Source organism: Syngnathus typhle, linkage group LG17 (genome assembly GCF_033458585.1).
Source record: "Syngnathus typhle isolate RoL2023-S1 ecotype Sweden linkage group LG17, RoL_Styp_1.0, whole genome shotgun sequence".
NCBI lineage: Eukaryota > Metazoa > Chordata > Actinopteri > Syngnathiformes > Syngnathidae > Syngnathus > Syngnathus typhle.
The window spans coordinates 8,022,485-8,048,720 of NC_083754.1; the positions used below are offsets into that span (position 1 = coordinate 8,022,485).

Here is a 26,236-nt window from a genome sequence, read left to right on the forward strand (position 1 = left end):
TAAACCAAAAAATATTTTTGGTCGGGTGGCTGGAAAGTATTTCAATGAGGAACATCATTTGATATCAGAGTATGTTTAAGCCACGATGTCAATGAAGTAGCCCACGACAGCGATGAGTGGACATAAAAATAGAGCTGAAAGATCATCACCTGTCGCCAAAGATGTCTTGCTGCTAAGATCCCGGAAGAGCCATTTTAAGATGGCTAAGATTGGTAATGCGGCAGGATTGACATTAGAAAAGTCACATTGCCAAGTTTGGAATGTCTGCTTTGCGTGTGAAGCAAATGATGCTGATAAAAGAAAGCTCCTGCTGTCCACTCGTTGACTCACGCTGAAGCTTCTCAGTCAGACCGTTGACCCAAAGCACAGCCGACTGCGTCTCTCCGACACGTAGGTGAGTTGATTAGAAACCTCAGTGGGGGGAATCTGCCAGGTATGAAAGCGAAGCAAAATCTTGTGGTGTGCTTTGATACTCTGATGTCTTGTCTGCAGGGGTCACCATGAGCAGTGATGCCGAGATGGCCCAGTATGGGCCGGCCTCCATCTATCTGCGCAAACCTGAGAAGGAGCGCATTGAGGCACAAAACCGGCCGTTTGATGCCAAGACCGCCTGCTTTGTACCGGATCCCAAGGAACTGTACATCCGAGGTGTGGTCCAGAAGAAAGAAGGTGGCAAAGCCACAGTGAAGACGCAAGCAAATGAGGTGATGAGAAGAGACATACGTATGTGTTAAGAAGTTTCCTTCTGGAAGTTGTGCAAAAGTAATTTAAAAGTGACATGTTGAACATAAGGTTGCCCTTTAACAATTTTGTGTTCAGCCTGAAATTTCAGTCCAAAGCCCAATATCCAGAACTTTTTGCAGTGGTGTCATTGTATTTTGCCCACTTTAGACTGTAACAGTCAACGAAGAAGATTGCCACCCCATGAATCCTCCAAAGTACGACAAGATCGAGGACATGGCCATGATGACGCACCTCAATGAGCCGTCTGTGCTGTTTAACCTCAAAGATCGTTATGCGGCGTGGATGATCTACGTGAGTTTGAAGCCAAGTCTGAGGTCTTTGTGGGATTTCCAGCTTTTGCCTCAAAATTTGACACATTTGTGACCCTGCTCAGACGTATTCCGGACTCTTCTGCGTGACTGTGAATCCGTACAAGTGGCTGCCGGTGTATGACCCGGTAGTGGTGTCGGCCTACAGGGGCAAGAAGCGCATGGAGGCTCCTCCTCACATCTTTTCGGTGTCTGATAACGCTTATCAGAACATGCTCACAGGTGAATGTTCAGGATACTTTTTCACAGAACTACAAGCTTTGTGTACTAAATGAAACTGTCTCGTATCCTGCCAGATCGTGAAAACCAGTCCGTGCTGATCACGTGAGTCACTTGCATGAAGTCCAATTTGAGCTCTTGAGGATCTGTGCGTGAAAGTGTCACTGTGTTTCCACAGTGGAGAATCTGGTGCAGGCAAGACTGTTAACACCAAGCGTGTCATCCAGTACTTTGCGACAATCGCAGTGTCTGGCGGCAGCGATAAGAAGGAACAGACATCTGGAAAGATTCAGGTACAAGATTGAAACTCTCCATTGCCAAGTAGGAACGTTAAGGATTTCATTCTTGTGTTTACTAGGGAACTCTGGAGGATCAAATCATTTCAGCAAACCCTTTGCTGGAGGCATTTGGGAACGCCAAGACTGTGAGGAATGATAACTCTTCACGTTTTGTAAGTACAACATGTATTGGTATTTTGTTATTATTTTTCCCTCTGTGAGAATCTTTTCAATTTTTCAGGGTAAATTCATCAGAATTCACTTTGGAACAACAGGGAAACTGTCTTCAGCTGATATTGAAACATGTAAGGTTATCTTTCCAAAGAGAAGCGTCCATTCCATACTGAGTTACCAGATACCACATGTTCTATGGTCCAGATTTGCTGGAGAAGTCGAGAGTCACGTTCCAGTTGTCGGACGAAAGAAGCTACCACATCTTCTACCAGATAATGACTGGACACAAAGCAGAGCTGATTGGTAAATGATGATGAGTGTGATGAGGCAGATTAATGATATTTAAAGAAATGTAACAATCTTCTTTTCTCTCTGAAGAAATGATGCTCATAAGTACAAACCCATACGACTTCCCCATGATCAGTCAGGGGCAAATCACGGTGGCCAGCATTGACGACAAAGAAGAGCTCATGGCAACAGATGTGAGCTAGCTTTATTCAATGGTGTACAGATGCCTCTCAACCAACCACTCTGAACTCCCTTTTGATCCAATAGACCGCCATTGACACCCTGGGCTTTACCAATGAAGAGAAAATGTCCATCTACAAATTGACTGGTGCTGTGTTGCATTATGGAAACATGAAGTTCAAGCAGAAGCAGCGAGAGGAACAGGCGGAGCCCGATGGCACTGAGGGTGAGGCTGCAAGTTCTTTGCGTTGACATTGGAAGACACAGACAAACACACAGTTGCTGTTTGTCGCTCTGTCGTTCAGTGGCCGACAAAGTGGCCTTCCTCATGGGGCTGAATTCCGCCGACCTGCTGAAAGGCCTCTGCTACCCCCGCGTCAAAGTGGGGAACGAGTATGTCACCAAGGGCCAGACCGTGCCCCAGGTACCTCAACAACCAAGTCATTTGATTGAGAACAAAAATCGTACTGAAATAAACTATTCTTACTCAAGGTGGCCAATTCAGTTGGCGCCCTGGCCAAGTCCGTCTATGAGAAAATGTTCTTCTGGATGGTGATACGCATCAATGAGATGTTGGACACCAAGCAGCCACGGCAGTTCTTCATTGGCGTGTTGGACATTGCGGGATTTGAAATCTTTGACGTGAGTTGGGACACTCATTTTGGTCTGTTAATATTGGGACTCGAATGCTCAAGTTCACCTCCTCCTATAGTACAACAGCATGGAGCAGCTGTGCATCAACTTCACCAACGAGAAGTTGCAGCAGTTCTTTAACCACCACATGTTTGTGCTGGAGCAAGAAGAGTACAAGAAAGAAGGCATCGACTGGGAGTTCATCGACTTTGGCATGGACCTGGCCGCCTGCATTGAGCTCATTGAAAAGGTGAGATACACGTCAACAAAATGTTTACTATCAAGCAGCATTCCAATTCCTTCTTAAATCCCCAGCCGATGGGCATCTTCTCCATCCTTGAAGAGGAGTGTATGTTCCCCAAGGCATCAGACACTTCCTTCAAGAACAAACTCTATGACCAACATCTTGGGAAAAATAATGCTTTCCAAAAGCCCAAAGTAGTCAAAGGCAAGCCAGAGGCTCACTTCTCCCTGGTTCACTACGCCGGAACTGTGGACTACAACATTGGCGGCTGGCTGGAAAAGAACAAGGACCCGCTGAATGAATCTGTGGTGCAGCTCTACCAGAAGTCCCCTTTGAAACTGCTGTCTTTCCTCTATGCCAGCTTTGGCGGGCCTGACGCAGGTACAGAATGTGTGCAGCGACCTCCATGTTTCACCTGAGTGTCCTTAAAACACTTTGTTTCTGTCTCGTAGAGTCTGGTGGTGACAAAGGTGGGAAAAAAGGGGGAAAGAAAAAGGGAGGCTCCTTCCAGACGGTGTCTGCAGTTTTCAGGGTACCAAGAATTTATGTTTGCATATACGTGACTTGGACCATCCCCCACAAGAGCATGTGTACCCAACTATTTTTCAGGAAAATCTCGGAAAACTGATGACTAACTTGAGGAGCACCCACCCTCACTTTGTGCGTTGTCTGATTCCCAATGAGGTTAAAACACCAGGTACCATTAAATTTAGGATTAAAATAAAATAATTGATTCAACCATTAGTTTAAAAATTATTTCCTGCAGGTATCATGGACAATCCATTGGTAATCCATCAGCTACGCTGCAACGGTGTGCTAGAGGGGATCCGCATCTGCACGAAGGGATTTCCCAGCAGGATTCTCTATGCTGATTTCAAGCAGAGGTCATTCAAGTGCCAAAATCATGTTCTGTTAAATCACTGCAGATTGTAATGGTCTTCATCCAAAATGAGCAGATATCGCATCTTGAACGCCAGCGCCATTCCTGAGGGACAGTTCATCGATGGCAAGAAAGCTTCTGAGAAGCTTCTGGGTTCCATCGACGTTGATCACACTCAGTACCGCTTTGGCACTACCAAGGTAAGAGTCCCGCATGTTGGGCTGACCTTTTCTAACAAGAATTGCCTCTATTTCCAGGTCTTTTTCAAAGCTGGTCTACTGGGAACCCTGGAGGAGCTGCGAGATGAAAAACTCGCGTCTCTCGTGACGCAGACGCAAGCTGTCTGTCGAGGTTATCTCATGAGGAAGGAATATATCAACATAATTGCCCAAAAGTATGGTGATCAATCCCTTTTCAATATGACAATGAAATGATTTCTGCACAGACCAACCTATGTGATGTGCATATCTGACAGAGATTGTGTGTGGATTCTACAATACAACCTGCGCTCCTTCATGAATGTCAAACACTGGCCATGGATGAAGCTTTTCTTCAAGATAAAGCCTCTGCTCAAGAGCGCAGAGACAGAAAAGGAAATGGCCACCATGAAAGAAGATTTCATCAAATGCAAGGAGGACCTGGTTAAATCAGAGTCCAAAAGGAAGGAGCTGGAGGAGAAAATGGTTTCTCTGCTGCAGGAGAAGAATGACCTTCAACTTCATGTGCAATCTGTGAGTTCTGCTCTACCTCCAATCTGATAAAAAAAAGGAAGAAAGAAAGAAAGAAAGTTTTTGCCATTCATTGACTTCCCTCCTCAGGACGCTGAGACCCTCTCTGACGCAGAAGAACGATGCGAAGGTTTGATCAAAAGCAAAATCCAGCTGGAGGCCAAACTCAAAGAGGTGACAGAGAGGATGGAGGATGAGGAGGAAATAAACTCAGAATTAACCACCAAGAAGAGAAAACTTGAGGATGAATGTTCCGAGCTTAAGAAGGACATTGATGACCTTGAGATCACTTTGGCTAAAGTGGAGAAAGAGAAACACGCCACTGAAAACAAGGTTTGGGCAGTCGACTGCGTGACGAGGTTATTTCAACTATGCTCAGAACAAAACTTGAAAGTGATTTGTTCTGAAGGTTAAAAATCTGGTAGAGGAGCTGGCGGGCCTGGAAGAAAGCATCAGCAAACTGAGCAAAGAGAAGAAGGCCCTTCAAGAAGCCCACCAGCAGACCATGGACGACCTTCAAGCCGAGGAAGACAAAGTCAACTCGTTGACAAAGGCCAAGTCAAAGCTGGAGCAGCAAGTGGATGACGTGAGTTGCGACTGAATGTTCAAGTGCTCTCAAGCCAGGCTAATCCATCTGACTGCTCTTCAGCTTGAAGGTACCCTTGAGCAAGAAAAGAAGACCCGCATGGACCTGGAAAGGGCAAAGCGTAAGCTGGAGGGAGACTTAAAACTTACACAAGAATCCCTGATGGATGTGGAAAATGACAAACAGCAGTCTGAGGAGAGGCTGAAGAAGTAGGTGGACATAGGCAGGGGTCAAGGGAGAGATTGCACCTGAAATATGACATTTATTTTCTCATCACCACAGGAAGGAGTTTGAAACCAACCAGCTGGTTAGCAAGATTGCGGACGAGCAAACCATCAACAACCAGCTCCAGAAGAAGCTGAAGGAGCTTCATGTAAAGACACTTTGGTTCACACATGAACCATACTGACAGTGACTCCTCCTTGATCCATCGCTTTCTGTTCCAAGGCTCGAATTGAAGAACTGGAGGAAGAAGTGGAAGCTGAGCGATCCATGAGGGCCAAGGTAGAGAAGCAGCGGTCCGACCTGTCCCGGGAGATCGAGGAAGTCAGCGAGAGGCTGGAGGAGGCCGGAGGAGCCACTGCCTCTCAGATTGAGATGAATAAGAAGCGTGAGGCTGAGTTCCTGAAAATCAGGCGTGACCTAGAGGAGGCCACACTGCATCACGAGGCCACATCTGCCGCCTTGCGCAAGAAGCATGCGGACAGCATGGCTGAGCTTGGAGAGCAGATCGACAACCTGCAGAGAATCAAGCAGAAACTTGAGAAGGAGAAAAGTGAGCTTAAGATGGAGATAGATGATGTAGCCACCAACATGGAATCTGTGGCAAAAACCAAGGTTAGTGCCGTAGGAGATTTCAGAATCCTGAGACCGCATCTCATATCTTGATGTGTTGATAATTGCACTTGAACAGGTCAACCTCGAAAAGACTTGCCGCTCTCTGGAGGACCAGCTAGTGGAGTTTAAGACTAAAAATGATGAAAACAGTCGGAACATTGCAGATCTCTCCAATCAGAAGGCCCGTTTTCAACATGAGAATGGTAAAGGAACTCCATTCAGCAGCCGTATGGACTAAGTCAAACTAAGTCAAAATCTTCGTCTTATAGCCGAGTTATCCCGACAACTGGAAGAGCGAGAGAGCATCGTATCCCAGCTGACCAGAGCAAAGCAGGGTTTCACCTCACAAATTGATGAGCTCAAAAGACTCATGGAGGAGGAAACAAAGGTCATAAAAGCTCACAACTGCTGACACATATACTAATAATTTGACCAATTCATTATGTTTTAAAACGATCGATCCCAAGATACGAACATGTCTATTCCCCCACAGGCCAAGAACGCTCTGGCACACAGCCTCCAATCATCTCGTCATGACTGCGACCTCCTTCGCGAACAATACGAAGAGGAGCAGGAAGCCAAGGCAGAGCTGCAGCGTGTTTTGTCCAAAGCTAACACCGAGGTTGCTCTTTGGAGAAACAAATATGAGACAGATGCCATCCAACGCACTGAAGAGCTGGAAGAGGCTAAGTAAGCTCAGACTCAAGCTTGGAATGATTCACCTCACTGAGTTTTGGCACTGTTATTATCTGCCACAGGAAAAAGCTGGCCCAACGTCTCCAAGAGGCAGAGGAACAAATTGAGGCTGTGAACTCAAAGTGTGCCTCGCTGGAGAAAACTAAACAGCGACTTCACAATGAAATGGAGGATCTTATGGTGGATGTGGAAAGGTCCAACAGCGTAGCAGCCGCACTGGACAAGAAGCAAAGAAACTTTGACAAGGTACCTGTATCATAAAATGGAGGTCAATCTCTAGACTTCCTGTCATGAATGAAGAGGACAACCATGTTTTGTTGAGTTCAGATTCTAGCAGAGTGGAAGCAGAAGTATGAAGAGTCTCTGGCCGAGCTGGAAGGCGCTCAAAAGGAATCACGATCATTGAGCACGGAGCTCTTCAAACTGAAGAACTCGTACGAGGAGGCCCTTGATCACCTGGAGACAATGAAGAGGGAAAACAAGAACCTGCATCGTAAGCTCAAGAGTTATGAATCAACTTCTGAGACCATTTAATAAAAAATGCCTTCTGTCTAAACTCAGAGGAGATCACGGATCTGACCGAACAGCTCGGAGAAAGCGGGAAGACGATCCATGAATTGGAGAAATTCAGGAAGAATGTTGAAACCGAAAAATATGACATGCAAACTGCGCTGGAAGAAGCTGAGGTGAGCATCATACACTATGCCATCAAACGTTTGAAAGAAGACAAACTATTTAGACAATGTTCACTTGTTCAGGCCTCCCTGGAACAAGAGGAATCCAAGATACTCTGTATCCAAATGGAGCTCAACCAAGTTAAAGCCGACGTAGACCGTAAAGTGGCGGAGAAAGACGAAGAGATTGACCAGCTGAGGAAGAACAACCAACGAGTGATAGAATCCATGCAGGCCACTCTGGACGCCGAGGTCCGGAGCAGAAATGATGCCCTGAGAGTTAAGAAGAAAATGGACGGAGACCTGAATGAGATGGAGATCCAACTGGGCCATGCTAACAGACAGGCCGCTGAAGTGATGAAACAGTTGAGGAACGTGCAAGCGCAACTAAAGGTTTGATCATTTTCCTGGCCCAGATCTTGCCAGAGGAAATACCATTCTGACCAAAAACTCCATTGTGTTCTCAGGAAGCCCAAATCCACTTGGACGACTCCCTTCGAAGTCACGACGACATGAAGGAGCAAGTGGCCATGATGGAGCGCAGGACCGGCTTAATGCAGGCTGAGATCGAGGAGCTTCGAGCAGTCGTGGAGCAAACAGAGCGGAGTCGCAAATTGGCGGAACAGGAACTTATCGATGCCAGCGAGCGTGCAGTACTTCTTCATTCCCAGGTGGTTTTCATCACAAGAAGACAAATGTAGTCTCCTACGTGTATTTTCACCACCAGCGTCTGGTTTGGCTTTGATAGAACACCAGTCTCTTGAACACCAAGAAGAAGCTGGAGACGGATGTTACCCAGCTTCACGTTGAAATTGAGGAAGCAAGTCAGGAGGCCAGAAATGCAGAGGAGAAGGCCAAGAAAGCCATCACTGATGTAAGTCAACAAATGATTTATTCACAAACTGAAACAAGCACATGGATAAGATGGTCTCGCAAGGATGCTGTTGGGCTTCATACTTGAAATTGGAATCATGCTGCTGTGGTACTTGCAGGCCGCCATGATGGCTGAGGAGTTAAGGAAGGAACAAGACACCAGTGCTCACCTGGAGAGGATGAAGAAGAACCTGGAGGTGACGGTCAAAGACCTGCAGCACCGCCTGGATGAGGCAGAGAACTTAGCCATGAAAGGCGGAAAGAAACAGATGCAGAAGCTGGAGGCCAGGGTACGACCATGTGTATACTAGTATATCATCTAAGACTTTTCTTTTTACCTTGAACTTTAGCCTACTTGTCTGCTCTAAATGTTCCTAAATAGGTTCGCGAGCTGGAGACCGAACTGGAAGCTGAGCAAAAGCGCTCGAGTGAGTCCATCAAGGGAGTCCGCAAATACGAGAGGAAGGTCAAAGAGCTAAGCTACCAGGTAAACCCTGAATCATCCTTTGACTATATTCTGCTCATAGAAGGTTTCTTGCTGAATGAAATTTTGTCTCTACTAGGTTGATGAAGACAAGAAAACCAACATCCGATTGCAGGACCTGGTGGACAAGCTGCAGATCAAAATGAAAGCCTATAAACGTCACGCTGAAGAAGCTGTGAGTACACCACCACCTTTTAAAAATACACACATATGTAACTATTTATTAGGGGTCTGTAACAGGTTAATGGCATTTTGATGTACTTCTCATTCGTCAAGTTATTATTTCACTACTGTGCATCTACTCTTTTGTCTTTTATTCATTCATCAGGAGGAGCAGGCCAACATGCACATGGCCAGGTTCAGGAAGTCTCAGCATGAGCTGGAAGAGGCCGAAGAACGAGCTGACGTGGCCGAATCGCTTGCCAACAAGATGCGAGCCAAGACCCGTGACATCGGGCCAAAGGTAGCAGACATGTTTGCTGCGTATTAATTATCAAGGTTATTACAAAGGGTTGTGCAATGTACAGTATACCATTCAGATCAGTTCACAATAGATATACCTATATTTAATAAAAACATTAATTAATTATCATATTAATATGCTGATTATAAAAGGAATAAATATATGGCGGTCGGTGCAGGCTTGTTTTTCTACCTCTAATTGGCTGTAACAATTTCTTCTTTTAGACATTTGGCTTGGCTAAATGAAGCTCTGCCCTCACTTCAACATAGTTCCACAAAAACATACACAAAATATACATACGCACGCTAAAAGCAGTGAAGCCAAGATAAACGTTACAAGGGAAAGTTATTTGACTATCTATGATCAATTAAAAATATTTTGTGGAACAGATCTGAGAATTTTAGCTCCAAGATGTGTTTTAGGGCAGCAGAGAAGGACTTTCTTACTTACCTTCCACCACAGTAAGCTTGATTAACAGTTCTGCTTGTTGTTTCAGGCACCCGAGGGACAAGGAGAGTAGCAGAATGTGGACCCACCATAGCCGCTGCCATTTCATCACATCTTAATCATTGCATGCTTAGTCATTTAATTGTGTCTTAAAAATAGATATTTAATAGTAAAAAAACATTAATCAAAACAAAAATAATATATAAATTAAACAAATAATATCACACATTTAACACACGCGCGGACACACACACAAACAGCACTAACTAAAAAAACTCACAAAATCTGCTGTTTCTTTGAACCTTTCTCTTTTATTATTGTTTCAAGAGCCCACCGTGTCTCTATGTTTCAACAATGAGTTTTTATTAGCCGCAGTGCTAATGATGAGCTAGTAAACCGTAGCTAGCTAATAGCCAAAATGAATTTTACTGACACTGACCGTCCATCACTTTATTCATCCAATCAGGGGACGCATAAATGGATACGTCACAGACCTGTGAAACGATGTCATTCACTCCGAATCTGATTGGTCAAATAATCAGTTCGTTGGGGGAAATTTTGTTTAACACCTGGCAACACAATTCTGACATCTGATTGGCTAATTGTTCGCCATCGAAGCAACGATTACGACACAAAATCCATCCATCCATCCATTTCCTGTACCGCTTAGTCCCCACGGGGGTCGCGGGCGTGTTGGAGCCTATCCCAGCTGTCATCGGGCAGTAGGCGGGGGACACCCTGAACCGGTTGACAGCCAATCGCAGGGCACACAGAGACAAACAACCACACGCACGCGCACTCACACCTAGGGACAACTTGGAGTGCTCAATCGGCATACCAAGCATGTTTTTGGGATGTGGGAGGAAACCGGAGTGCCGGGAGAAAACCCACGCGGGCCCGGGGAGAACATGCCAACTCCACATAGGGAGGGCCGGAGGTGGAATCGAACCCGCACCCTCCTACCTGTGAGGCGAACGTGCTACCCAGTGCCCCACCGAGCCGCCGACACATAATATATATCAGGGGTCATCAACCCGGTGCCCGCGGGCACCAGGTCGCCCGCGGCGACCACATCAGTCGCCCGCAGTGACCACATCAGTCGGCCATAGGCCAGTTCTAAAAATAGTTACAGTACACTGGTGAAGAGCATGCAATGCCAGGCTTCCCACTAACATTAATGTTCAGTGTCTTCACATAGGATATCATTAATAAAAATATAAAATTAAAGGTACACTGTGTAACTTTGTTATTTCAGAAGTGTATTATCAAAGTGGTCGCCCTTTGGATTATTCGGTGCCCTTGAAGTAGCTCCCAACTTCAAAAAGTTTGGTGACCCCTGATATATATATACGAAAAATAACTGATAATGATCCCAGACGACTGGACCTGACGTTGACCAGTGTTTAATCCCCAAATGAACAAGGTTAGTTACTATGTCTAATCTAAACTTCACAGATTTCATGGACATTGCTGACAGACGATGCTAACTTGCTACACAAGCTAGGCTTCCCTTAGCATTTAGTTTCGTGCAATCATTTAATGTTCACGTCAGATTCACATTTATCATCTCTAGTTGTGCCTCCATGTAGTTGCTTTTATTACATGTTCAGAAAAATAAACATGGAAAAACATTTGTTGTTGTCCCCCTTGCTACAACTACACTAATAATAAATATTTGTAACAGATTGCAGTTTAAGTTGCAGGGAAACAAGAGGCAAATTGTTATTTTCAACGTTGAATTTATTGCAGTTAGGGCAAAATACATCCATTGCTTAATAAAAGAATTTTGTTTAAAGCCACGGTGCAAGGAATTGGAACCATTCAAACTAGCACCAAACAAAACACCTGTATGATTGGGACATAACCTCACTGAAATCTGACATCCCAGCAGCATTTCTATTTGATGGTGATGAATAATTACCGTTTTTTTCCATGTATAATGCGCAAAATTTCACTACTTTATTGTCCTAAAATCTGGGGTGCGCATTATACATGGGTACAAAAAAAATAAAAAAATAATATATATTTTTTCCGGATATGATACGGAGGCCGCCATTACAGATGCGCTTTCTTCTCTGCTGTTCACTTCAAACACGCTCCATACGAACACAATGCTCTGGTATCAGACGCTTGCTCGATCACCTGCTCGTTTGCTGTCTGTCACAATGTACCCTACACAAATCCGAAACATTTCTTCGCTATCGAGTTTGCTGGCGCATTCGCAGTGATACTGAACGGCAGAATAACATCCGGTTGTTCCCAAAGATGATCTTTTTTCTGAAATAATTTTACGTTTACGGACTTAAGTAGGACTCAAAATTTGGGTGCGTATTATACATGGGTACGGGCTTTTTTCCAGCATCGACATGCCATTAATAGGGTGCGTATTATACATGGGGGCGCATTATACATGGAAAAAAACGGTATTTAATTCGCTGAATCAGGGGTGCAGCAGCGAAGTGATTAAGGCAGCTAATCTTGTTTCAACCGGGCCAGTTTCCCTGGTTAGAATTTTTTTCCATGTTATCTCAGAGCAGCACATATTTTCTTCTATAATTCTTGTGGTTGGCGGCAGATGTGCTGATGTGATTTGTAGTGAGCGGACAGCTCATAAATCAACGGTGGCAAGGAAGAAGGAGGGAAGGAACGTTTGAGTGATGATGCCGCTCCAGTCAAGTCAGGGTTGCGCTCCACGCGCGGTGAATACTTGAAAATGATTCAGTAACATTTTGACACTGATGACTTTCCCATGTTATTTTAAGAACTTTTCACAGGTACGGGTTACCACAACTAGATCGTAGCCGTGATGACCGTGATTACTACAACTTTCTCACCATGGTGGACCAAGAGTCCCAGCAGAACGAGCTCAAGTAGACATAGAGGCACCGCCCAGCAGCAGCACGGCCGCACGGCCGGCGTCCGCCGGCCGATGCCAATGCGACAGCTGTCGTGCCCAACCACGTGAACCAAATGGGTCAGACAACATTCGCCCATGTTGGCCCATACGGGGCGTCGACTTTTCATGACACCTGACGTCTGAGAGTTTCCGGACGTCTTGGTCTTCACCCGCTGCCTGGAGTGCTGCCATGATGTGTGCCGCCAAGGTGAGCTTGTGCGGGACCTCCGTCAGGTGCTTGCTGGGAGGGAGGTGTGAGGGCGGGCGAGCATGTTGTGATGACATTTTACTTATATTCTAAAGTACTAATATTGTATAATAATATGTATAATATTTGGCTTCCAACATTGCTCCAAAAATGGCCATCTCACAATATAGACCAATATGGAGTGGATTGCTCGTGTTTCCCTGAATTTTCCTTGCTCTCAGTTCTTCTTGTTCACCTTTCCCAGCGGAGGCTGTCTCTCATTGGCTGCCTCCTCTCACTCGCTCAGCGCCCCCCCCCCCCCCCCCCGTCTGCCTGTTGTTGTAATGAGGCTTTTAAAGACCATCATGCATCAGAGCCCCCACCGCCTCTCTCTGGGGAGGGGGGTGTAAATAAGCGCTCCTCCTTCCCTTGCTCCCTTCATCCCCCCCATTCCTCCTCCTGCTTCTCGTTTTCCCTTCCTATCACACGTCGTCGTGAGGCGAGGTGAGGCGGCTTGTCGCTGATTCTTACAGTCTGCGCCTACCCCCCACCGCCCCCCTTCTTATCACCGCCTTCAACCTCACAGGGCAGCTGAGTAACCTGAGGCTACACTTGCTGCCACCTCCCCCCACCCCGACCCTCTCCCTCTTACCTTCACAACGCCATCTGCCCCCCCCAAACACCACCCCATTCCTCTCCACTCGCATCCCAGCCTGGCGACTGAAGGGAGTAGGTGCGAGAGAGCAGCATGGAGGGGAGCTTTGACACCGAGGAGAGTTTTGACGACCCGTCGTGTCTCGCCCCTCAGCCGCCCGGATCCGTGTCACCCGCCAAGAGGCGAGTCCACGAGGTGAAGGAAACCAAAACCACGGTAAGCCACTTCCTCATCCATCTCCAGTCTCCGTGCAATATCTGTATGTTTGACTTCCCGTGTGTAAACAATCCATCCATCGATTTCTTTTCTATGGTCATCGTGACCGTGCTGTACACACAGAAGACGATGCGGGCTCTGTCTCGGTCTTGTTCTAGTGCTGTTCTCGAAAGCCGTCACGTTCGTAGCTGTTTTCATTATGTCTGTTAAGGATGCGTGGAGCCATGAGGGGGGTGGGAACGCAGGTTTTGTGACCCGCGGCCATCGTGAGAACAACGAGATGCAGCCAGGTCCAGTTTCCATGGCGACGGAAGCCCAGGCTGACAACAGGCTGACATCTTTTTTTTTTTTTTACAGGTGTGCTTTAGTTGACAACTATTTGCTACGAGTGATTTTTAGAACATTTACTAGTTCAATAGTAGCAGCTACTAGTTGTAACACGTCAACAAGTGCACAGTTTTACCCAACTAGTAGCGGACCTAAAATTGTTCTACTAGTGAGAAAACAGAATCGACTAGGACATGGATCTAAAGTTGGATAGCGAATAATAAATCTGTAAAGCCAGATAATGATATCGAGAGAATCGCTGCAGAAACGGCTTTACACACACACGCGCGCACACACAAACACACACGCAAGTCATTCGTCATCGTGACGTCGGTTGTTTTTGTGCGCCTCACGTTACACTCGCGCACACTTTGTTGCCATGGAGATACACACGCACACGCACGCATGGTTGACCCTCAGATACAAGATTGAGCCCTAACCTTGCTTTCACCTTCGCAGCGACTTGTTTGGCTGGGGCGGGATCACTTGGATCCCGGTTCTGGAAACCATTTTGTCTGGACCTGGCACCAAAAAAGGGAAGCGGAGGGAACAGATAGTTTTCTGGGGGTGGGGGGGTGCGTTGAGAGGGCAAGTCACGTGTTGCCTAGCAACAGCCAAATTGAACAGGCCTACATGCCCGTATCGCCATCAGCCAGTCCCGTACTACAATAGCGTTGGATGTTGCCAAGCGGCGTTGAGGTGCGATAAACCTGTCGGATGGCGGGCGTCTGCATGGAAACCGTTGTCATGGAAACTGTCACTTTGATCTACCAGGGCGGAAAATTAACAAAGTGACGCCTGCTAAATCGGCCACTTTTTTGCGACGTGTCCTGAAGCCAATTGCGAGTGCGCGTGCGTGCGATTATGTAAGCGGGTTGTGTTAGTCATCTGCTTGTGGTCCACTGGGACATTATGGGATGGAGGCTTGATGCTGGTCAGAGTGAAACAATACTGATTAAGCCTCACATTGTCACGTTGCTTCTTACATAGGCTCGCATTCATCACAGACCAAAAATTCTTCCCGCAAGGCAGTTGGACTGCCGGATTCGAACCCTGAACCTCAAAAGAGTGAAGCGGATGTGCTAAACCGCTGCCCACTATGTCAAGCACGCTGTTATTTGCCATGATTATGAGTGTGTCCATTTGCTCTGATCTGTGGTGACAGTTGAGAGGGAATCACCACTTCGTGTGTGTGTTTTTGTATTACATAATTGCACATAAAGTGTATATGTGTGTGTGTGTTGCATAATTTTAAGCGTGAAACTAATTAGAGACGCACGCTGGAGTCTTGACACGGACCACACTGACCGCGTTAGCCCCCCCCCCTTCCCCCATCCTCCCTGAAGGCTTCTGTGTTGCCGTGGCAACAGAGGTTTTCTCCTGACCTTTTTCCTCCTCCGCACGACCGCTTTACCTCACAAACGTCTTTTACACTTTCCAATTCCCGCTGTTGATTTCCGTGTTTATTTGGTTCCGTAGATCAACGGCGTGACGTTCCCGCTTCCCGGCGAAGGACCCGAGCAGCAACTGCTCAAACCCAACGAATGGAGCTACTGCGATTACTTCTGGGTCAGTTGTGGTTTATTGTAAACTGACGGATGGTACACACTGTAGAATTTTCCGCTATGTTCGAGCAGACTCGGAAAGTGTATGAGCCAGACTTCCTGTCTTGCAGACAGACAAAAAGGACCCCCAGGGGGCCACGTCGGTGGGCGGCTTCGAGGTTCTGCTGCAGAAGCAACTGAAGGGCAAACAGATGCAGAAGGAGATGGCCGAGTTTGTCCACGAGAGGTTCAAATGCTGTTTCGCACTTAGTAAATCTCAAAATTCATTTCTGAAGACTGAGGAGGATATTCTCTTTGGGCGCCAGGATCAAGATTGAGGAGGAATATGCCAAGAATTTATCTAAACTTTCCCTCAGCACTCTGGCGGCACAGGAAGAAGGGTAACATTTGGATTTTGTGTGTGTGTGGAAGTTCAAATTCATGCACAGTCCCACACACAACAATAAACGTGTTGCCATTCAAAAGACGTTGATTAGTGACTGTTGTTCCTAATTTAGTGATTAGCTGGGCTGGCTAACCAAGTGTCTGTTGGTTATGTGAAGGACCTTGGGAGAAGCTTGGACTCAGCTAAAGAAAAGTCTACATGATGAGGCAGAAGTCCACCTCAAGTTCTCCAACAAGGTAACTTTTTTTTTTTATTGACTGCTACGGTAATTGGGCTAAATCAGTAGGGCCCCACATTTTTGCTGCTTTGTGTTCACTCAATGAGAAAAAGGAAACAACATAATGAAATTGAGAAGATATTCATTTGCATCTTGTCCTCAAATTCAAAGTTTGACCTCCCGGTAGGATGACGTTGTTGTGTTCAGCTTCACTCCGAGGTCGAGAAGCCTCTGCTGACGTTCCGAGCTGACAACTTCAAGAAGGACCTGAAGAAGTACGACCATCACATCGCAGACCTCCGGAAACAGCTCGCCACCCGCTACGTCGGTGTAGAGAAGGTACTTGGAAACCCCGTAGCACCTTTCCTGCAGCAGTGCCCCCTTCAGGCCACTCTGCACGGTGCGTTTTTCAGGCCCGTAAAGCTCTTGCTGAGCGTCAGAAGGATCTGGATGTCAAGACGCAGCAGCTGGAGATCAAACTCAGCAACAAGACGGAAGAAGACATCAAGAAGGCTCGCAGGAAATCCACACAAGCAGGTAGCTCCGCGTCAGCTGCCTGACCACGCCCACTGCTCCATTGTTGTCCTGATTGTCTTCTGGTGGCTATTAGAGGAGAAAACAAAAATATTCAGGTGTTTCTCCATGTGCGCTTATTTCAGGGGATGACCTGATGCGCTGCGTGGACCTCTACAACCAGGCTCAGTCCAAGTGGTTTGAGGAGATGGTCACCACCAGCATGGTACGTTTTCATTTCACTTCTGTCTCAACAGGTTCCACTATCATAAAAATAAAAACAGAGGAGATGACGATATGTGTGTTGTCGTTCAATCAGGAGCTGGAAAAACTGGAGGTGGATCGCATTGAGTGGATCCAGCAACATCTGCGGCAGTACACCACGCTGAGGCACGAGACGGACATGTTCAACCAGGGCGTGAGTTCAACCTCGCTGATTTTCCTTTACGACCCCCACCCCAAAGTATTATTCGTCCAATCGTTTCATAATTTGTCATCCCTTGTCCTCAGACACATTTTTTTAGCTGAAGGAAAGTCGTCTTACCTTCTGAATACTTGTTAGCTGTCAGCATTTGTCGGAGAACATTTTTGCTTTTCTCGACCGTAACGAGACAGGCAGATGAGAAATATTGAGGCCGCACTATCGTCTTGTGTCCAGACGGTGGAGCCAGTGGACCAGCTGCTGCAGAAAGTGGACCCGGCCAAGGACAGAGAGCTTTGGGTCCAAGACAACAAGACAGGCCACGTCAGGCCTGTGGACTTAGACATCTGAAGCGAGGGTCAGCCAGAACCAGAACCAGCATGTTCCTAGTACATATGAACCCTGCTCGCTTCTTCTTCGACTTCTGTTGTAGTTACGTCACTAAAGTTCTGTTCAACGTTTTGGTGTCTTGTTAAAAAAAAAAGAAGAAAAAAGCCTTGATATAATTCCCTTTTATTTTTGGATATCAAGAGGAACTGGTGGTGGAATATTTTCATATTTTCAAAGATGGCTTCTGGACACGCATGCTTCTTCTCCGCTCACAAAAAAAAAACTGGATCAGAGGCGGGAAAAAGTTGGATGGCGTCACACTGGAAAACCCTCTTGTGCCTCGAGTGTTTGGTAAGAACCCGGGAGAACAAATGGAGCAATTTTAGTTTGCGCTCGCCACATACTTAAATGAAACGCGTTCATGTTGTCTCTTCTGGGTTCCTTGTTTGCCACCATTTCCACTGTCTTATTTGTTTTGCTGTGTACACAGATGACAGGACGGAGGCGCCCCCTGTGGGCTGTTAACTGTAATTGCATGTGCAGTGTGCTTGTGTGTGTGTCTACAAAACATTTTGTTTGTGTGTTTTGTTTGGATTTTGTGGTCCTTTATGACCACTCGTGTTTTGTTGGTGTTTCATTGTTGCATATTTGATGTTCCGAGTTTGACGCCCTTGTGCGCTGTCCGTCTCATCTTTTTGGGAATGATTTTGGTGAGCACAGTATGGAATGCATCCTGTCCGTCATATTAGTAATATATAATTGTAAAAAAAATAATAAAGCTCCTCTTGAAAAAGTCAACCTGTGCTCTTGGTTATGTAAGCGAACAAGGGGATTTTTTTTGTCCTTTTTTTTTTTTGTCCAGAGACCATGTTAGAAGGACAGTGAGGCAGGTAGTATTTCATAGCTCTCACAAAAATAAATACAAATACCGTATTTTCCGGACTATAAGGCGCACCTAAAAACCTAAAACTTTCTCAAAAGCCTACGGTGCGCCTTGTAGTCCAGTGCGCCTTATATATGGACCAAATTCCTAAATTTAAACTGGCCCGAAGCATTGTGTCATAAAATAAATCATAAGTGGCCAACTGAAGACTATGAATCATTAATCAAAAATACTATGGATCATTATTTTGTGATTATAAAGTAATTTGTTGCGTCTGAAGTTGAAATGAAAAAGATCAAATGGAGAATGATTTGATTTGGATTAAAAATCTGACATGATGCATTAATGGTGCGCCTTATAGTCCGGTGCGCCTTGTATAAGGACAAAGTTTTAAAATGGGCCATTCATTGAAGGTGCGCCTTATAGTCCGGTGCGCCTTATAGTCCGGAAAATACGGTACATACATTGCTATGGAAACTCTCATCTTCATTTGATATCATTTTAATCGTGCACAATTTACACTTCCGGTAGCAAACAAAACAACACAAGGCAAAGCAGGCATGTGGAATAACTAACAATATTTAACGCTTGAAAAAAATACTACATGATACTATTAAAATGTAAAATACCGTTTTTTTCCATGTATAATGCGCCCCCATGTATAATACGCACCCTAAAAATGGCATGTCGATGCTGGAAAAAAGCCTGTACCCATGTATAATACGCACCCAAACTTTGACTTTTTTTTTTTTTTTAAAGTCCCAATGATCGTCACACACGCATCTGGGTGTGGTGAAATTTGTCCTCTGCATTTGACCCATCCCCGTGTGATTTTGATCCATCCCCTGGGGGAGAGGGGAGCAGTGAGCAGCACCGGCGCCGCGCTCGGGAATCATTTGGTGATCTAACCCCCCAATTCCAACCCTTAATGCTGAGTGCCAAGCAGGGAGGCAATGGGTCCCATTTTTATAGTCTTTGGTATGACCCGGCCTGGTTACTTAAGTCCGTAAACGTAAAATTATTTCAGAAAAAAGATCATCTTTGGGAACAACTGGATGTTATTCTGCCGGTCAGTATCACTGCGCATGCAGTAGCAAACTCGATAGCGAAGAAATATGTGAGACTCTCAACGGGATCACCAATATTTGAGTGATGTTCCAGTTATTTATCACAATTAGTTTACCAAGTCTGTGTTTTGAGTTCCTCCAATAAACCCTGGTCCAAGCTGCACTTGGTCGTCCCCGCTCCTTTCCACACTCCATCCGTGACAAGATCTTCTTCAAAAATTGTTGTACCATGATTTTCTTCAAAAAAAAAAAAAAAAAAAATTGTACCCATGTATAATACATGATTTTAGGACAATAAATTAGTTAAATTTTGCGCATTATACATGGAAAAAAACGGTATAAATTGTATTAAATGCTCCTAAAAAAAAACAGTTGTCGAAGCTGAAAAAGTAATCTTACAGCAAAAGTATTGGACCTAAAGTGAGCCTCACTCTGCGTAGCACTACTAGCATAGCGAGCACTAGTTAAGACCAAGTGAACCAACTTCCATTAGATTATATCTGTAAACATTTCTTCTGCTGTAATAAATCTACAACAGTGAGTTTGAAAGTTGTCATTAAATTGATTGGATTGTTAGTTGGGTCAGTTTGGCATGGACCTTCAGCTTGTGATCGGATTAACACGCTTAACTTGAGCCTCTGCCTGCCCCTCCACTTAATCAACATCGTGTGTAAACGCATTCAAACAGCTTAGTGTTAGCATACTGCTAATTATTCACATCTCATTGCTTTGACACTCCAGACCTGGCTCTGAATGAAACTCCTCAACTCACTTGAACATAGTTCCTTCCTTGACACTCCAGCTACCACCAGATAGTGCTAAAGCGAGTCACTGAGGGTTTCCCCAAAAATCTGTAAATGCAAAACCGCATTTTAATGTTGTTCTTGATTTGTTTTGATCTCAAACTAGTTCTTGTGTGTTGCCACGGCAACAAAAGGATAAATATAAAGTCTGCTCACTGCCATTAGTGTTTCTTCTCCTTCAGCTTGTCTTTAATCTTCTGAGGTTCGTCATATTGGATGAGACGCAAGATGTCTTTATTGTCCATCACGCCCTGGATGAACTCGCCCTCTGAGATTTTGTCTGGAAAAACCGCAAACAGCGTATGAATATAAAAAACATAAAGAGCACTTTTCTTGTTGATGAATTACCATTGTCCTTCTTCCCAAAGAAGCACCAGACCTTCTCCGCTCTCTTTTCCGGGGTGTTCTCGTCTTCGGCAAGATTTTCTTGGTCATCAGCTGGGATCATGTTGAAGATGGACTGCGTGAAAGTCACATGTCAAGATTTGACCAAGATCTACAGGTAGGTTCATAATACGCAGATACTACACTGTCCATTTAGACCTCAGAAGTTTGTTTAGTTATTCTGCCAACAAGTTGTCAAGTGTTGGTTCATACCTTGACGATCTCCAGGATTTCATTCTTGCTGATGGTCCCATTGCCATCCACGTCATAGAGTGCGAAAGCCCACTCCAGCTTCTGGCGGGTCTTCCCACCCGAGGTCAGGTGAAGCGCCACAATGTACTCCTTAAAATCCAGAGTACCATCTGCGTTTGTGTCAAAGCTACGGAAGACGTGGCGGGCGTAGGCGGTAGAGTCGGCATCCGGGAAGAAGCTAGCGTAGATGCCTTCAAACTGCTCCTTGCTGATCTTCCCGCCAGGACATTCCCGAAGGAAGGACTGATACCAGGTGCACAGCTCAGCTTCTGAATACTTGGTGTTGGATTTCAGCTCCTCCAGGAGTTCCTTGGACAACGTGCTGCTTTTGGTGTTCCCCATTCCCGTGTGTTCTTCTTCTTGCCTTGAGCTCACTCTGGCCTGCTTTTAGTCTAGCACGGCAGATTATGGTCACGGTAGCCTCAATCCAGACACGTCACCAGGCTATGATACTTCTGCAAAGGGTGTTAACGGAGGATTAGATCACAGTAGGTGTTAAACACCTGCTCGGTTTTGGAGGCTCTTTACAGAAACAACAAACCGCTGCAGAACTAAAGAACCAAACCACCTCTTGATTTAGGAATATACATCAGGTTTCACATTTCATTTCTGGGATTTAACTTTTATTTGGGACAGCACAATGGTCAATCACGGTCACTTTGTTAACAATAAGACAGTTCATCAAAGTAGGCGTGTTTTTAAAAAAAAGGATAATTTCATTTTTGAAATTGTTTTTTTTGTACAATGTAATCCTTCTTGTTCATTCTGCCTACTTTCACCAAACCAGATTAATTTAATCTTTAGACGTCCAAATGCCATCATGTCCTTTTTACGTAATCACATTAGTCTTCGATTTTTTCATCGGAAATTCAGAGTCCAGTGACAGGTGGACGTCGCTTTCCGACAAATCTGTATTTTGATGAAAACGGTCATGACAGTCTGTTTAAGCACCTGTACTCATTTCACCAAATTTCGGTCTAGTCATGTTGTCATTGAAACAGATCGATATATTGAACAAATGATCAATCTGTGTATAAATACACGTCTTCATAGATGATGTGGGTGTTTTCCATCTTTAGGTCGAAAGCCATTGGTTGATCTCGTGGCTGCTGGCAGGCAGTGTGTAAGAACCTCGCTGTGGATTAGAGTGTCAGATGGCTGTAATCTGTCTTTTGTAAATATGATGAAAGGAAGTCAGGGAAATAATTTGCCATTTGTGACGGACGATACGGAGCGACGTCGAGGACAGGACGACGGCAAAGGAAGCTGGAAATCAGTGGCGGCTCATATTTCTTGATGGCCACAGAGCCTCCGCGGCAACGAGATTATGAAGATTTGACGCATCTGCCCAGGAGGCGAAAGACGGCGGCGGCGCGTTAAAAGCCGGGATTAGTCCCCCTGGTCGCTTTCGGCCTGGACCATGAGGCTGGAGCGCGGACGGCGAGCTTCTCTGGCGCTGACCCTCAACTTTGTGGCGTTCGCCTTCGCCCTGTCTGCCATCACCACCAGCTACTGGTGCGAGGGTACTCGCAAGGTAGCCAAGCCCTTCTGCACCGGGCCGCCCGTCAAGGTCAAGCAGTTCTTTTGCATCCGCTTCAACAGCTCCAACATCAACGACAGTCGGCTGGTGCAGTACATCTTTGAGACCGGGGAGGAGAAATTCCTGCTCAAGAAGTTCCATACCGGGATCTTCTTCTCCTGTGAGCAGGCTGCTGACATGAAAGGTAAGAAAGGCCAATCTGAGGGAGCCGGAGGATTTTCCGCACCGGAAACAAGCCAAAAGTCATCAGAGAGATGATAAGGAACTATTTGTGATCTAAACTCTTGTCTCCTTCATCACTCATTTGGCGTCCGGTCTGGATTCTGGATGTTAGCTTCATGCTAATGGTAATAGGTGAAGACTGCAGTCTGGTTTTCAAACATTGTTAGCATAATGACTTGATACTTGATTATGACTTTAGGACTAGTTGCAACTAGTACTAATTGCTATGTTACTATGAGTTTAGGATTAGTAACTAGACTGACTTTTGGTCAACTCATTGGAGTATTACATTAGGACTAGTTGTTTTTAGGACTGTCTTTAGAGCTAATGACATTAGGACTAGTTACTAGACTGCAACTTAAGGACTACTCAGTAAACTATGACTTTACTACAAGTTGCTAGACCATAAGACTAGTTACTAGACTAGTTTTCAACTAGTTTTTGATTTATGTACTTTGAGGTTGCGAATGTGCTTAATGAACTCGTTTGCTGGCCGGCGTAAGAATCCAGTTTGTGGTCAAATGGAACACAAAGGCGCCTCTAGTTAGTACACTACTGTTTTCATTCTTGTTTTATGATCACAGGCTTCGACTGTCGGGACTTCTCGGAGATCGCACCGGAACACGAACGAGGTCGGTATCCCCTCTTTTTTTTTTTTAATGTTCCACCAAATGGCATAAGAGTAGCCCTGTACTCTTAAATAACTGTGTGGAGTAACTTTTTAACAAGCGCTGTGTACGCACAGGGGTGCTGTGGCTGTGCATTGTAGCCGAGACCTTGTACCTGACGCTGCTGTTTGCGGGTGGCGCCCTGATGGCCTTGGAGCAGTGTCCTTGCTTCAGCGTCATGAACAAACTCAAACTGAGTGCCTTTGCCGCCTTGTGCACCGCACTGTCAGGTGAGGATCGGATGCTCCTTGGGGGAGGTAACAAAATCTGAGGCTCACTGAACACCAAGCAACACGACATTACTTTTGAGGCTCACTGGAGTATGTCTTGAGGACTAGTTATTGAGTGACTTTCAGATTGGTTAATTATGACTTCCAGACCTGTTACTCGAGTATGACTTTTGGACTAGAAACTGGATGAAGACACCGGCTGACTTGCTGACTGAGGATTTGCTTGCTGGTTTGTGCAATAATCCGATTGGAGGCGGGCGGCTCTTTTTGGGATGTGACCAAGACCTGCCCAGAGGAGCAGCCCCCCCCCCCCCCCTAGTGCACTGTTGTTAGCAGTTAATCCTCGAGTAAAGCTGCTGTGAGGCAAACCACTGGATGAGAGGAAGGGCCAGCAAGGTTCCACTGGGAGACCGAGACCACCGGACCACCCCGAAGCTAATCTCTTGATTAGAGACATCTTGGTTTGAAACTAGATACATTTTCTTTACCGCTTAGTCTATCCCAGTTTTTGTTTGGATTAGTGACTAGTTGTCGGTCAACGACAAGACATATCGGCGAACAACATATTGGTCACCAGCCATTTTAGCTATATGAAAATCTGCTTTCAGGCCTTTGTGGGATGGTGGCCCACATGATGTTCACCACCATTTTCCAGCTGGCCGTGGCCATGGGTCCAGAAGACTGGAGGCCCAAAACCTGGGACTACAGCTGGTCTTATGTGTAAGACAACTCAAGTCCTTTTGTGTAGCTTCAGATTAACATATAATACCAAACATAGCATTATCATCAGCTACAAATATGATCGGTAACGTTTACTGTAAAACGTCTATTGTTTTGTTTTTTACACGGTTGCTTGTGTTTTCCAATCAGCTACGTCAGCCACTTGAGGTGTTCCTTGTTTTCTCCTCAGTTGTTTGTATTTAAGTTTTCTAGTTGCGTTCTGACCTTGTCAGTCCATCTTGGTTTCTGTCCAAGTTAAAATCTAGTCATATTTTGCCAGTGTTTGTTTTGGAAAATGTGTGCCTTGTTATTTTGGACTTTGGTGAATTGATTTGGTTTGACAACCCAAATTCTTTGCTTCATTATGGCTAACATCTCTCTTCAGCCTAGCTTGGGGGTCGTTCGGCACCTGCATGGGCTCGGCGGTGACGGCGCTCAACCGCTACACCAAGACCATCATCGAATTCAAGTTCAAGCGGAGAAACATTGAGAAGAGTCTTCTTGTCAAGCAGAAGCTGCTGGACCTTGACCTCCCCGACCAGATGTGGTACCTGACGGCCGACGCCGAGGCGCCGCCGGAACTGCCGCTCAATGGACACAAGCCGCCCACTGGGGACACGTACGCCTTGGAAGCAGACCACATGGTTGAGCCGCAAAATGAAGCCTACTGCTAGAGGCCCCAGTTGATTGTTGGATTGAAAAATCTAATATAGGGATATATTTGCGCGTGTGTGTGTATATCCTCGCGGAAATAATGTAACCCGCTTGGCTTTGAGACAACATGCGTCTCATCAAATCTTGCCCATGTGATCGCCTAAGAGGCAGCAGGCAGGAGGAAATGCTAGCGGTGTCTTTATGCTCAGCTGCAGATGTTCGGACTCAATACGTTTTGAGAGGAGGCAACATGAAGATGATTTTCACTTCACTCTATAGCTAAAATAAAGAAATATATACAAAATAAAGCACATCACATTTATTAAAATAATACTCTATTAAAAAATACTGCTCTGAGATTTTGTGGAAATCTACACAAGAGAAACTTTGCTCTACAATCAAGAAAGAAATTAATTTAAAAAAACAATTAACATCTGTACAATTACTCTTAAATTACTCTATTCAAATAAAACTTGCATTTTATAACTCAGTCCAAGAATACTTTACCACACCATCATCTGATTTGAATTTCATTATAATTGGGATGAGGGTGTTCCTCCATGTACTTCTTGATGTACCAGCAGGACACGCGAGCCTTCAGCTTCTCTTTCAGAACAAAGTCAATGGCGGCCTGTCAACAAAGATGAGTTACGTCATTCATCCCTTCATGTTTTTGCATCATTTGAAACGGGAAAGTTTGTCAGTGCTGCTGCGTGACCTTTGACAGCAGCGCGGCCACACCTTGACCCCTGCAAGCCTCCGGGACAAAGGTGGACACAAGATCCACCTCATCTGGCGCTGTGAATCTGTAGATGAGTGTTGCACTCTCGTTGACTCCTGAGGTCAAAGTTTACATGACAACAAAAGGGCCATGAACAAAATGCAATCACTTGTTTGAATGGATACTGCTTTCCATGTAAGCATTTTAATATTACCCGTCATGGACTTATTCAGGAAAGTAAACATCAATTCATTCATGAAAATCCGAGATTTTGACGGATGAAGTCCTTGCCGACCCATTAAATAATACCACTAGATTATGTTTTATAAAATATATTCATATGTGACCCTCTGTATTTGTTTCACGCAAAGGCACATTAAATGACAGGATTCCAAACGACCGCTTGGTCGTGAGCGACGCCGGGCTCGCGTACTCGACCTAACCGCTCAATGCAGCCTCGAAAGCGGCATCAGCACTTACCGGTTCCGCTGCACATGGAAGCGGTGAAGCGCTGGTTCTGTCGGTCGTGTTCCACCGTCAGTCCGCCGCTGGAAGCCAGCCTTCGGGCCGTCACCCTCAGAGGTACGACCTCGGTGAGTGTGAGTATTATTTTAAGCCACATTTTGTGGCCAAAAGTGGCCACC

At 45.5% G+C, this 26,236-nt stretch overlaps 5 protein-coding genes across 5 annotated transcripts; 3 read left to right on the forward strand and 2 right to left on the reverse strand.

The window, feature by feature from the left end:
• The first annotated feature begins 488 nt into the window (after positions 1-488).
• Positions 489-9,316, forward strand: LOC133170759 (myosin heavy chain, fast skeletal muscle-like). Its single transcript, XM_061303889.1, has 38 exons — positions 489-704; positions 892-1,035; positions 1,118-1,274; positions 1,349-1,376; positions 1,450-1,564; positions 1,630-1,722; positions 1,791-1,854; positions 1,928-2,026; positions 2,102-2,205; positions 2,279-2,417; positions 2,497-2,615; positions 2,684-2,833; positions 2,904-3,074; positions 3,140-3,449; positions 3,521-3,600; positions 3,678-3,765; positions 3,835-3,952; positions 4,025-4,148; positions 4,206-4,342; positions 4,424-4,679; positions 4,767-5,009; positions 5,086-5,262; positions 5,326-5,471; positions 5,545-5,635; positions 5,710-6,099; positions 6,176-6,302; positions 6,369-6,487; positions 6,593-6,789; positions 6,858-7,041; positions 7,123-7,288; positions 7,357-7,481; positions 7,554-7,862; positions 7,937-8,140; positions 8,218-8,343; positions 8,462-8,632; positions 8,725-8,829; positions 8,906-9,001; positions 9,155-9,316. The coding sequence occupies exons 1-38, from the start codon at positions 501-503 to the stop codon at positions 9,314-9,316; spliced, it is 5,838 nt and encodes a 1,945-aa protein (XP_061159873.1). The 5' UTR covers positions 489-500.
• Positions 9,317-13,370: 4,054 nt separating this feature from the next.
• gas7a (growth arrest-specific 7a) lies at positions 13,371-18,222 on the forward strand. Its single transcript, XM_061302353.1, has 10 exons — positions 13,371-13,690; positions 15,497-15,586; positions 15,693-15,808; positions 15,888-15,962; positions 16,125-16,203; positions 16,392-16,523; positions 16,598-16,721; positions 16,844-16,923; positions 17,017-17,115; positions 17,356-18,222. The coding sequence occupies exons 1-10, from the start codon at positions 13,568-13,570 to the stop codon at positions 17,467-17,469; spliced, it is 1,032 nt and encodes a 343-aa protein (XP_061158337.1). The 5' UTR covers positions 13,371-13,567; the 3' UTR covers positions 17,470-18,222.
• A 2,140-nt stretch (positions 18,223-20,362) lies between these two features.
• On the reverse strand, positions 20,363-21,179 carry rcvrna (recoverin a). The gene is made up of 3 exons (XM_061303794.1): positions 20,799-21,179; positions 20,550-20,661; positions 20,363-20,481 (listed from the first exon to the last, which is right to left on the reverse strand). Exons 1-3 carry the CDS (start codon positions 21,177-21,179, stop codon positions 20,363-20,365), a joined length of 612 nt encoding a protein of 203 aa, XP_061159778.1.
• A 1,078-nt stretch (positions 21,180-22,257) lies between these two features.
• On the forward strand, positions 22,258-25,182 carry LOC133170886 (germ cell-specific gene 1-like protein). Its single transcript, XM_061304078.1, has 5 exons — positions 22,258-22,561; positions 23,184-23,231; positions 23,345-23,497; positions 24,106-24,217; positions 24,603-25,182. Exons 1-5 carry the CDS (start codon positions 22,258-22,260, stop codon positions 24,889-24,891), a joined length of 906 nt encoding a protein of 301 aa, XP_061160062.1. The 3' UTR covers positions 24,892-25,182.
• A 203-nt stretch (positions 25,183-25,385) lies between these two features.
• On the reverse strand, positions 25,386-26,214 carry LOC133170760 (protein NATD1-like). The gene is made up of 3 exons (XM_061303890.1): positions 26,073-26,214; positions 25,590-25,708; positions 25,386-25,502 (listed from the first exon to the last, which is right to left on the reverse strand). The coding sequence occupies exons 1-3, from the start codon at positions 26,212-26,214 to the stop codon at positions 25,386-25,388; spliced, it is 378 nt and encodes a 125-aa protein (XP_061159874.1).
• Between the last annotated feature and the right edge of the window lie 22 nt (positions 26,215-26,236).

Bases quoted from the DNA above. Each gene is read 5' to 3' on its own strand.
- LOC133170760 (XM_061303890.1), bottom strand. From the start codon at position 26,214: ATGTGGCTTAAAATAATACTCACACTCACCGAGGTCGTACCTCTGAGG. The intron at 25,709-26,072 runs GTAAGTGCTGAT...CTTTGACCTCAG, and splicing joins TTCCATGTGCAGCGGAACCG to GAGTCAACGAGAGTGCAACA. The intron at 25,503-25,589 runs GTCACGCAGCAG...CTTTGTTGACAG, and splicing joins TGGCCGCGCTGCTGTCAAAG to GCCGCCATTGACTTTGTTCT.
- LOC133170886 (XM_061304078.1), top strand. From the start codon at position 22,258: ATGAGGCTGGAGCGCGGACGGCGAGCTTCTCTGGCGCTGACCCTCAAC. The intron at 22,562-23,183 runs GTAAGAAAGGCC...TTATGATCACAG, and splicing joins GCAGGCTGCTGACATGAAAG to GCTTCGACTGTCGGGACTTC. The intron at 23,498-24,105 runs GTGAGGATCGGA...ATCTGCTTTCAG, and splicing joins CTTGTGCACCGCACTGTCAG to GCCTTTGTGGGATGGTGGCC.
- gas7a (XM_061302353.1), top strand. From the start codon at position 13,568: ATGGAGGGGAGCTTTGACACCGAGGAGAGTTTTGACGACCCGTCGTGT. The intron at 13,691-15,496 runs GTAAGCCACTTC...TTGGTTCCGTAG, and splicing joins TGAAGGAAACCAAAACCACG to ATCAACGGCGTGACGTTCCC. The intron at 16,722-16,843 runs GTAGCTCCGCGT...CGCTTATTTCAG, and splicing joins CAGGAAATCCACACAAGCAG to GGGATGACCTGATGCGCTGC.
- rcvrna (XM_061303794.1), bottom strand. From the start codon at position 21,179: ATGGGGAACACCAAAAGCAGCACGTTGTCCAAGGAACTCCTGGAGGAG. The intron at 20,662-20,798 runs GTATGAACCAAC...ACTTTCACGCAG, and splicing joins AAATCCTGGAGATCGTCAAG to TCCATCTTCAACATGATCCC. The intron at 20,482-20,549 runs GTAATTCATCAA...CGGTTTTTCCAG, and splicing joins CTTTGGGAAGAAGGACAATG to ACAAAATCTCAGAGGGCGAG.
- LOC133170759 (XM_061303889.1), top strand. From the start codon at position 501: ATGAGCAGTGATGCCGAGATGGCCCAGTATGGGCCGGCCTCCATCTAT. The intron at 5,472-5,544 runs GTAGGTGGACAT...TCATCACCACAG, and splicing joins TCTGAGGAGAGGCTGAAGAA to GAAGGAGTTTGAAACCAACC. The intron at 5,636-5,709 runs GTAAAGACACTT...TTCTGTTCCAAG, and splicing joins AGAAGCTGAAGGAGCTTCAT to GCTCGAATTGAAGAACTGGA.